General features: G+C 37.5%; 1 protein-coding gene across 3 annotated transcripts in view; it reads right to left on the bottom strand.

Annotated features, from left to right (window-relative positions):
* The window catches only part of GC (GC vitamin D binding protein), a 40,029-nt gene that overhangs the window by 19,978 nt on the left and 7,748 nt on the right, over positions 1-12,303 (bottom strand). For all 3 annotated transcript variants that reach the window (XM_082390249.1, XM_082390247.1, XM_082390248.1), the window contains exons 2-3: positions 1,782-1,851; positions 1,068-1,200 (exon numbers count right to left, since the gene is read on the bottom strand). In XM_082390249.1, coding sequence (XP_082246375.1) covers positions 1,068-1,200; positions 1,782-1,851 — 203 coding nt within the window. The remainder of the gene's footprint in view (positions 1-1,067; positions 1,201-1,781; positions 1,852-12,303) is intronic.

Below are 12,303 nucleotides of genomic sequence, written 5' to 3'. Positions count from 1 at the left end.
ACTTTCCTATTTTTCCTTTTTTATTACCTCCTTTCAAATAAAAAAACAAAGTTTACAAAGAAAGTAACATATTTGTAGAAAAAAAAATTGCTTTGTACAGCAGGAAAAAGGTGTTATCCAAAAAATATCAATGCTATCTCTGTTCTTATGATCTGTCTCTAACAATCTTGGATGGGTTATGACCAAACATTTTTGGTCAAGGGATGGGTTAGCAAATATATAAAATAAAATGGAAATAAACATGTGTTCTGTTTTTTTGATTGTAGTTGGTAGTTGGCTTGTTTAATTTAAGATAGTGCAGAAGGTTGTGTTGAAATGACATGTTATTTGTGGAGTCGTTGTTGGTGGGAGAAAATGATAAAATTCTTAGAAAGTAGATAAGGGCCAGGTAAAGAAATTAATAGGTAAGAGTCATAGAATATATTCTAATCAGATCTTTGGAGCATTGTGTCTGTTGGGTAACTGCTGCAGTCTTGAGCAGGGAGACATTTGTCTGTAGAGGCCTTTATCAAGATGCAGCTAAATGTCATTTTTATTCATCCTGATGGACAGTATCAGTAAATTGCTAGAAACACCTGTAGTTTCACATTTTTCAGCTGTTGTCTATATTTTGAGAACTGTCATTTCAGCATTTTTTATTTCTGCATGTATACTCTAAGGTAGAAAATGCAGAACTGGGTGTGTATATATAGGGCATTTTTTGAACGCCCAAATAACTTGAAACCAACACTAAGTTTTTCCAGGGAAGTTCATACCAGTCTTGGCATGATACAGGTATGGGTATTGGTAGGCTCCTAAGATACACAGACTATATTAGAATTATTTTGAGAGGTCCATGAATTAATAATATACACCCCAGTTTTCTCATTTGAACCTTGTAGGACTAATGGGCAGAATTGGTTCACTATACCAGAATAAATTTGGGCTCTAGGATAATAGACTTCATATCTCCCTCAAACTTGGAGTAGGTGGGTTGCTGTCTAAAATTTCCCCAAGATATGACGTAAAGGCCTGTCTTGACCCCCTTCTATGGGCCAGCATAGACATGGCCAACCACACAACCCTACCCTGTTGTCATAACAGTCAGGGTCGGCCCCCTCAGCACAGCAGGCTTCTGTCAAGGAGACAACTTCATTCACAAGATGACTGATCTGTTCAAAGGTGCCACTGGGAAATTTTCTGCTGTATAGGACCATTGACCTGAGGAGAAATAGAAGTCAATGTATGCAGAATTTTTTAAAGTTTTCACAATTGCACATATTTTAATATGAAATCTATTCAATTTTTTAGTGGAATATTGCACACATGTTCTTGACTAATGAAAATATGACATTGGCTTTAAAAATAAGTTTACCTAGAACAAAAACGCATCTTGTAACAGTAGAACTTGGGTTTGGGAGTTCCATCAAACCAGCCTCATGTTCTTTCCTCTCTCAAGCCTCCCCAAATGAACCTGTCCTTTACCTTGCTGCCTTTGAGTGCCAGCGTCCTAGCATGTACTATTTGCCTTTTAATTCACCTTAGAAAACTATGCTTACTTGTTTTCTCAACTCATTAGTATACTTGTAACAAATTCTTAGACCATATTAACAGTAGTTCAACTGGAATCTTTGGATGTCCTCCATTTGCCTGACATCTCTGCCCACTTTGACCCTGGGGCTCTATCCTCTTAATCTTAATGGAGATCAGTTCAGTCCCTGACGCAGAATTGAAGATACCTCACACTTAGCTTCATTTAAGGTCAGGTAACCAGGAGAGTGAGCCGAGTACCTCATACTTACAAAGATGTGAAGTCATCTTTTCCCAGGCTGGCGAGTTCCTTGCAGACTTTATCTTTCTCATAATCTCGACCTAGGAACCAGAAATATATATATATAAAAGTATCTTTTTCCTTTTAAGTGAATGTTGCATTAAATGTATATATACAAAGGGGGATCTTCCACATGATCCATCAATGGTGAAAGTACCATTTTTCTCAATACCTATATGCAATTTCACTTTTTGGTGCCTTTCTGTTTTATCACAATGGATCAAAATTTGATGGCATGCTATAAACTTTAATGAAAATTAAAGAAATAAATTAAGAAAAAGAATGAACTATAGAGGGCAGACAACAGAAGCAAGAAGAACTACAATTCTGCAGCCTGTGGAAGGAAAACCACATTCACAGAAAGATAGACAAAATGAAAAGGCAGAGGGCTATATACCAGATGAAGGAACAAGCTAAAACCCCAGAAAAACAACTAAATGAAGTGGAGATAGGCAACCTTCCAGAAAAAGAATTCAGAATAATAATAGTGAAGATGATCCAGGACCTTGGAAAAAGAATGGAGGCAAAGATCGAGAAGATGCAAGAAATGTTTAACAAAGACCTAGAAGAATTAAAGAACAAACACCTAGAAGAATTAGAACAAACAGATGAACAATACAATAACTGAAATGAAAAATACACTGGAAGGAATCAATAGCAGAATAACTGAGGCAGAAGAATGGATAAGTGACCTGGAGGATAAAATAGTGGAAATAACTACTGCAGAGCAGAATAAAGAAAAAAGAATGAAAAGAATTGAGGACAGTCTCAGAGACCTCTGGGACAACATTAAATGCACCAACATTCACATTATAGGGGTCCCAGAAGGAGAAGAGAGAGAGAAAGGACCCGAGAAAATATTTGAAGAGACTATAGTTGAAAACTTCCCTAACATGGGAAAATAGCCACCCAAGTCCAGGAAGTGCAGAGAGTCCCAGGCAGGATAAACCCAAGGAGAAACACGCCGAGACACATAGTAATCAAATAAATAAAAATTATTGAAAGCAACAGGGAAAAATGACAAATAACATACAAGGGAACTCCCATAAGATTAACAGCTGATTTCTCAGCAGAAAATCTACAAGCCAGAAGGGAGTGGCATGATATGTTTAAAGTGATGAAAGGGAAGAATGTACAACCAAGCTTACTCTACCCAGCAAGGATCTCATTCAAATTCGACAGAGAAATCAAAAGTTTTACACACAAGCAAAAGCTAAGAGAATTCAACACCACCAAACCAGCACTACAACGAATGCTAAAGGAACTTCTCTAAGTGGGAAACACAAGAGAAGAAAAGGACCTACAAAAACAAAGCCATAACAATTAAGAAAAGGGTAATAGGAACATACATTTTGATAATTACCTTAAATGTGAATGGATTAGATGCTCCAACAAAAAGACACAGGCTTGCTGAATGGATACAAAAGCAAGACCCATGTATATGCTGTCTACAAGAGACCCACTTCAGACCTAGGGACACATACAGACTACAAGTGAGGGGATGGAAAAAGATATTCCATGCAAATGGAAATCAAAGCTGGAGTAGCAATACTCATATCAGATAAAATAGGCTTTAAAATAAAGACTATTACAAGAGACAAGGAAGGACACTACATAATGATCAAGGGATCAATCCAAGAAGAAGATATAAGAATTATAAATATATATGCACCTCAAGCACCTCAATACATATGGCAACTGCTAACGGCTATAAAAGGAAATTGACAGTAACACAGTAATAGTGGGGGACTTTAACACCTCACTTACCCCAAGGGACAGATCATCCAGACAGAAAATTGATAAGGAAACACAAGCTTTAAAAGACACAATAGACTGGATAGAGTTAATTGATATTTATAGGACATTCCATCCAAAAACAGCAGATTACAGTTCGCAAATGCACATGGAACATTCTCCAGGATAGATCACATCTTGGGTCACAAATCAAGCCTTGGTAAATTTCAGAAACTTGATATATCAAGCATCTTTTCTGACCACAATGCTGTGAGATTAGAAATCAACTACAGGGAAAAAAAACGTAAAAAACACAAATACATGGAGGCTAAACAATACGTTACTAAATAACCAAGAGATCACTAAAGAAATCAAAGAGGAAATCAAAAAATACCTAGAGACAAATGACAATGACAACACAACAATCCAAAACCCTTGGGATGCAGCAAAAGCAGTTCTAAGAGGGAAGTTTATAGCTATACAAGCCTACCTCAAAAAACAAGAAAAATCTCAAATAAACCATCTAATGTTACACCTAAAGGAAGTAGAGAAAAAAGAATAAACCAAACCCAAAATTAGCAGAAGGAAAGAAATCATAAAGATCAGAGCAGAAATAAATGAAATGGAAACAAAGAAAACAATAGCAAAGATCAATAAAACTAAAAGCTGATTCTTTGAAGATAAACAAAATTGATAAACCTTTAGCCAGGCTCATCAAGAAAAAGAGGGAGAAGACTCAAATCAATAAAATTAGTAATGAAAAGGGAGAAGTTACAATGGATACCGCAGAAATACAAAGCATCCTAAGAGACTGCTAAATGCAACTCTATGCCAATAAAATGGACAACCTGGAAGAAATGGACAAATTCTTAGAAAGGTATAACCTTCCAAGACTGAACCAGGAAGAAATAGAAAATCTCAACAGACCAATCACAAGTAATGAAATTGAAACTGTGATTAAAAATCTTCCAACAAACAAAAGTCCAGGACCAGATGGCTTCACAGGTGAATTCTATCAAACATTTGGAGAAGAGCTAACACCCAATCCTTCTCAAACTCTTCCAAAATATAGCAGAGGGAGGAACACTCCCAAACTCATTCTACGAGGCCACCATCACCCTGATACTAAAACTGACAAAGATACTACTAAAAAAAACAATTACAGACCAATATCACTGATGAATATACATGCAAAAATCCTCAACAAAATACTAACAAACAGAATCCAACAACACATTAAAAGGATCATACACCACGATCAAGTGGGATTTATCCCAGGGATGCAAGGATTCTTCAGTATATGCAAATCAATCAATGTGATACACCATATTAACAAACTGAAGGATAAGAACCATACGATCATCTCAATAGATGCAAAAAAAGCTTTTGACAAAATTCAACACCCATTTATGATAAAAACTCTCCAGAAAGTGGGCATAGAAGGAACCTACCTCAACATAATAAAGGCCATATATGAGAAATCCACAGCAATCATCATTCTCAATTGTGAAAAACTGAAAATATTTCCTCTAAGATCAGGAACAAGACAAGGATGTCCACTCTCACCACTATTATTCAACATAGTTTTGGAAGTCCTAGCCGCGGCAATCAGAGAAGAAAAACAAATAAAAGGAATACAGATTGGAAAAGAAGTAACACCGTCACTGTTTGCAGATGACATGATACTATACATAGATAATCCTAAAGATGCCACCAGAAAACTACTAGAGCTAATCAATGAATTTGGTAAAGTTGCAGGATACAAATTTAATGCACAGAAATCTCTTGCATTCCTATACACTAACAATGAAAGATCAGAAAGAGAAATTAAGGAAAAAATCCCATTCACCATTGCAACAAAAAGAATAAAATACCTAGGAATAAACCTACCTAAGGAGACAAAAGACCTGTATGCAGAAAACTATAAGACACTGATGAAAGAAAGATGATACAAACAGATGGAGAGATAGATATACCATGTTCTTGGATTGGAAGAATCAACAGTTTGAAAATGACTGTACTGCCCAAAGCAATCTACAGATTCAATGCAATTCCTATCAAATTACCAGTGGCATTTTTTACAGAACTAGAACAAAAAAAATCTTAAAATTTGTATGGAGACACAAAAGACCCCGAATAGCCAAAGCAGTCTTGGGGGAAAAAAACGGAGCTGGAGGAATCAGACTCCCTAACTTCAGACTATACTACAAATCTACAGTAATCAAGACAATATAGTTCTGGCACAAAAACAGAAATATAGATCAGTGGAACAGGATAGAAAGCCCAGAGGTAAACCCACACACCTGTGGTCAACTAATCTATGACAAAGGAGGCAAGGATATACAATGGAGAAAAGACAGTCTCTTTAATAAGTGGTGCTGGGAAAACTAGACAGCTACATGTAAAAGAATGAAATTAGAACACTCCCTAACATCATACCCCAAAATAAACTCAAAATGGATTAGAGACCTAAATGTAAGATCAGACAATGTAAAACTCTTAGAGGGAAACATAGGAAGAACACTCTTTGACATAAATCACAGCAAGATCTTTTTTGATCCACCTCCTAGAGTAATGGAAATAAGAACAAAAATAAACAAATGGGACCTAATGAAACTTAAAAGCTTTTGCACAGCAGAGGAAACCATAAACAAGGCGAGAAGACAACCCTCAGAATGGGAGAAAATATTTGCAAGCGAATCAATGGACAAAGGATTACGCTCCAAAATATATAAACAGCTTATGCAACTGAATATTAAAAAAACAACCTGATCCAAAAATGGGCAGAAGACCTAAATAGACATTTCTCCAAAGAAGACATACTGATGGCCAAGAAGCATATGAAAAGCTGCTCAACATCGCTAATTATTAGAGAAATGCAAATCAAAACTACAGTGAGGTATCACCTCATACCAGTTGGAATGGGCATCATCAGAAAATGTACAAACAACAAATGCTGGAGAGGGTGCGGAGAAAAGGGAACCCTCTTGCACTGATGGTGGGAATGCAAATTGATACAGCTACTATGGAGAACAGTATGGAGGTTCCTTAAAAAACTAAAAATAGGATTACCATATGACCCAGCAATTCCACTAATGGGCATATACCCAGAGAAAACCATAATTCAAAAAGAGTCATGTACTGTGATGTTCATTGCAGCTCTATTTACAATAGCCAGGACATGGAAACAACCTAAGTGTCCATCGACAGATGAATGGATAAAGAAGATGTGGTACATATATACAATGGAATATTACTCAGCCATAAAAAGAAACGAAATTGAGTTATTTGTAGTGAGGTGGATGGACCTCGAGTCTGTCATACAGAGTGAAGTAAGACAGAAAGAGAAAAACAAATATCATATATTAATGCATATATGTGGAACCTAGAAAAATGGTACAAATGAACTGGTTTGCAGGGCAGAAATTGAGACACAGATGTAGAGAACAAATGTATGGACACCAAGGGGAGAAAGTGTAATAGGGGTGGTGGTGTGATGAATTGGGAGATTGGGATTGACATGTATACACTAATATTTATGAAATAGATAACTAATAAGAACCTGCTGTATAAAAAATAAATACAATTTAAAAATTTTAAAAAAATGGTCCATATAAAAAAAAAATTAAAAATTAAAAAAAACAAAATGAAAACAAACTCAGATACAAATAGGTGGTTCCTTGCTGATACTGGGGGGGATGGGTAAAATTGGTGAAAGGGATTAAGAGGTACAAGCCTTCGGTTATAAAATAAGTAAGCCATGAGGATGTAATATACAGCATAAGGAATATGGTCAATAATATTTCAGTAACTTTGGGGACAGACGATTACTGTGGTGATCATTTCATAATGTATGCAAATGTCAAATCACTATGTACTACACCTGAAACTAACATAATATTGTATGTCAACTATATTTCAATAAATTTAAAAAGAGAATGAACTAATACTGAAAGCAGGTAAGTCAAAATATATGTGCCAACTAGTGAGTCAGAACCTACTGATATAGCAATCATTCTTAGGTCCCATCTTTATAATAATGCTCAAATAAAGCTTTTTATCCCTCCTTCCTTTCTTTGCCTCAGTTTCACCTAAGGCCTCAAAAGAACCAAGAACAAAAAATAAATGGAGAATATGTCTACCTTCCAAAGTGAAGAGCTAGGCCCAGTAATGCGGGCCTTTAAATGGGGTGTGTGAGCACTGGTGTTGCCTCCCTTGCTTCATTACCCACCTCCAGACTCTCTAAGGGAAACCTAGGAATTCAGCTGAGGAAAAAGATGGAAAGTAGGCAAAGTAAGTTTTGGAGAAAGTTGTCAGTGTGGTGGGTTTGGGAGAGTGATGCGAGAGTGCATCTCCTTACTTCAAGCATAGTGAGAAGGGCTTCAAAGAAAACACTCAGACCTTGATAGCTGACCCTTGGAAGGTGGGGTGCAATGGACAGGTGTCTGATTCAGACTGGAGAAATCTACGAGGTTAGAAGGGCTGGTTAAGTGGCCTGAGGCAACAAAGGAGAGGGTTGTGAGTGGGAAGTTCTGCTGTGGCCTGTGTACCTGATACAGATCGAGCAGGAGAACAAACTGTCCTGGGATCATCCTATCTTTTTTTTTTTTTTTTAAGGTAGAGAGACATTTATCTAGAAGGCAGCAGGCTACCAAAAGTAGGACACCTCTGTGCAGATGCAGATAACTTGAAAATCAAAGGGAGGTCTTAAGGTGCCAGCTGGATGGGGAGATCGCCAGGGATGATGGGGAAAGAGATCTCCAAAGAACCCACGAAGAGAAAATATCAACTCTGAACATCTCCTGTAACCAGAGAAAACAACACTGTCTCACCAAGCTGCCCATTGAATGAGTGTTTGCTGCTGCTTACCTTTCCTACTAGCTTTTCTTTTTCCTGTGTTAACCCTGGAGGAACTAAAAGCAGCCTAGAGAGTAGCAGGAAGGAGAAGAGAACAGGCAGAGGAAAGTGTATGCCTCCCTTTGCCACTAAAGGCAACAGGACTGAAACACGCCTGATCTGGGGGAGTAGCTTCAATTTTAAATGAATTTACAAATTTTTGACTTTAACCAGACAGTCCCATGACTGTTAACAGGTGGTTATTTTGATGTTCAAAAGGACCAGAGGACCTTATTTGAGTGATCAGAAAAATCATAGAACCTACTCTTAAGTCCATTTGGGTGGTTGGGAAGAGCTAGTTTGCACAGGGGATGAGTTCTTTTTTTTTTTTTTTTAATTAATTAATTAATTTATTTATTTTTGGCTGCGTTGGGTCTTCGTTTCTGTGCAAGGGCTTTTTCTAGTTGCGGCGAGTGGGGGCCACTCTTCATCGTGGTGCGTGGGCCTCTCACTATCGCGGCCTCTCTTGTTGTGGAGCACAGGCTCCAGACGCACAGGCTCAGTAGTTGTGGCGCACAGGCTTTGTTGCTCCACGGCATGTGGGATCTTCCCAGACCAGGGCTCGAGCCCGTGTCCCCTGCATTGGCAGGCAGATTCTTAACCACTACGCCACCAGGGAAGCCCACAGGGGATGAGTTCTTTATGGATGGTGAGACCTACTTGTTAACGCACCTGTTACATATACAATAGGTGGACACATGGAAGGCTGCCAGTGTTCTTCTTCCCTTATTCATCATTTATGCAAGAAAGTCTAGGAAATTTGCCAACATTTTGATGCTATATCTTTCCAAAAAAATGTAAAAAGTATAGAAATGGCCCAGTTCCTGTTCTAAATGGTTTTAACATTTAGTAACTTATCCTCCTGTATTTAAATATTGGGAAATCCATCTTGGATGATATGATGGCAGCTACTGGTATGCATTTTACCCCCTGAATGTCCTCGCCTCAGCTCCGTGGATGAATGAATATACATAAGGCAGGGTAGGAATTCTTTTTTTTTTTTAAATTGGAGTATAGTTGATTTAAAATGTTGTGTTTCAGGTGTACAGCAAAGTGATTCTGTTATACATATATCCACTCTTTTTAAGATTCTTTTCCCACATAGGCCATTACAGAGTACTGAGTAGCTTCCTGTGCTATACAGTAGGTCTTTATTCGTCGTCTATTTTATATCATATGATATTGCTTATATGTAGAAATTCTTGTTTTATGGTTTGGAGTGGAGGTGGTAGTGGTTGGATACTGGCTGGGGAAGATTTTGTTTTTTTTTTGTTTTTTGTTTTTCTTTTAAAAAGATTCTCGGGACTTCCCTCGTGGTGCAGTGGTTAAGAATCCACCTGCCAATGCAGGGGACATGGGTTCGAGCCCTGGTCTGGGAAGATCCCACATGCCGTGGAGCAACAAAGCCTGTGCGCCACAACTACTGAGCCTGCGCTCTAGAGTGCCCGTGAGCCACAACTGCTGAAGCCCGCACACCTACAGCCCATACTCCGCAGCAAGAGAAGCCACCACAGTGAGAAACCTGCACACCGCAATGAAGAGTATCCCCTGCAACTAGAGAAAGTCTGCGCGCAGCAAAGAAGACCCAACACAGCCAAAAAAAAAAAATTAAAAAAATTAAAAATAAAAAGATTCTCTTTGGGATTTGTTAGAATTAATGTTAAAAATGCCTGATTTCAGTGAAAATTGCCTGTAGAGGAAGCTGCTGTACCCTATGTCTTTCAGGTGGACTGTTCAATGCATATAACTAAGGTGAGAAGTCAGAATTGAGGGACAAAGTCCTTCTTAAGAGGCATTTTGTAATAAGGGACCAACTCAAATACCATCAGAATCACAAAGGAAGTGGATAAACCTGCATGATCAAATCTCACATTATCTTGGAAACTAGGACAAGACAGTAGGATTGATAGTGGCTTTTTATACTCTATTGACTGAGAACCTTCATATCTAGTACATTTTCTGTAATTTATTGACTTGTTTACAAGGTTGGATATTGTCACAGTTTCAGAAGGTCAAAATAAGGCAGAAATTTTCTGTTAATCATTAATGGTATTCAGTGGGACTGAAGATTAGAGCACAGAGGGAAAAAGTTTAGGGTAGAGCTGTCTTCCTATAGTGAGAAGATGTAGTATTAGGATGTCAACGGAGTTTTATGCTGCTCCTGGGTAGAACTGGGGAAAATGGCTGGCAGTGGATTTTAGTTCAGTGTGAGAGAACTTTATAGCTGTGGCTAATTAGTAACTGAAATGATGAACAGCTTTTTGAAGTGAGTTTATTTTGTCCTTAAAATATTCAAATGGAGTTTAAATAACGGTATGTATTAAAGATTCCTGAATTTAGTACACAGTCGTATCCTCATGATCTTTGAGATCACTTCTAAAAGCTTACAAAATCACCCATTTTAGAAACAGTAAGAAATTATACAGAATCTTTTTTGTCCCAAAGCTTATGGTTTCAAGACACAAAAAATACTCAAATAAGAACCCCTTTGTTCTTAATGCAAAGGAAATAACTTTGCTTAATAAACTCTCCCTATAAAACAGCAGAGGTCACTTTTGTTTTATTGTGACCATGCAAAATGAGAGCCTGCATTCAATGGGGGCACCTCTGAACATTTAAAAAACTATTTTGTTTCTAACTTTCCAGATTTCTCACTTCATTAAGAAAGTAGAGTTTCATTCAGTGTGTTGAGAACGTGAGTGCATGTGAATATAGTATAAGTGGAGATTACAGTTTATCTCCTGTTTAAATAGCTTTAATTAAATCAACTGAGATTGCACAGAAACACATTGGAATCCATGGGTGTTATGTACTGCTTTAGTTAGAATGCAATGACAGAAAACTGGGAAACTAGATCAACTACACAAGACTTAAAATGGTTTTGGAACCATTTTTGCTGGAATATTCAGTCTTGGGCAAAACAGAAGCAAGGGAAAAAGCCCAAATAGGCATTGAAGAAATTCAGAATTAAAATATGAGGGTAAAACTGCTCTTACAAAAGTAACCTGTAGAGGAAGCCGTTGCACCATGTATTTTTCAGGTGGATTACTTGAAATATTTCTGATTAAAAAAAAATCCATCTATTCATTTATTCAAAGAGAAGACCTGGAGCTGAACTGGTTAAGTAAGTATGGCAATCACTTTCTCATCTTCCAAACATAACGAATACTGAACTTGATTTGCCATGAGATTGATGTAATCAATTCCCTATTCCATGGAGTACTGCTTAATGTTTTCACACCAGTTGAGCTCACTCTCATTTATGTATTTAAATCCTATATCAAATGAATTGTAAATGACATACTCTGTTCTTTAACGTGCCATGTGGTTATGAAGAGGGCAATCTGGACTTTGATACGGCGCTAGTAAATATTGGCATAATCCTAGTGACACTGGCGAAATCATTTTCACATTGTGACCCCTAAACACTCAATGTTTACAAATGTCGTTAACAGAATTGTTGCTTTTTGCAGTAGCATGTCCCTTTTCTGTCTGTATTGTGAAACACTCTGGTAAGTTGTGCCTAATTCTGGACTTTTGAAAACATTTGGTTTACTTTTGGGAAATCTTTACTGCTTCATGCATCTCTCCTCTCCCAACACAGCTGACAATACTCATTCATACATGCAACATACATGTCTTGAAGACTTACTCTGTGCCAGGCATTGGGTTCAGTATTGAATATACAATAAAGAGCAAAATAGACACATCCTTGCCCTTATGGAACTTTTAATCTAGTGGCGATAGACAATATGATACTCATTGTTATGGTACAAACTTTACTAAAAAGGGTATTTTGAATGCTTTAACTATTGTTATAATCATTCTCTGAAACCAGTTTGGTCCTCTAGAAAAGCTGTTTG

Source organism: Balaenoptera borealis (genome assembly GCF_965194805.1).
Source record: "Balaenoptera borealis genome assembly, chromosome: 4".
In the NCBI taxonomy this organism is placed as follows: domain Eukaryota; kingdom Metazoa; phylum Chordata; class Mammalia; order Artiodactyla; family Balaenopteridae; genus Balaenoptera; species Balaenoptera borealis.
This window is presented reverse-complemented; position numbering and strand designations above follow the sequence as displayed.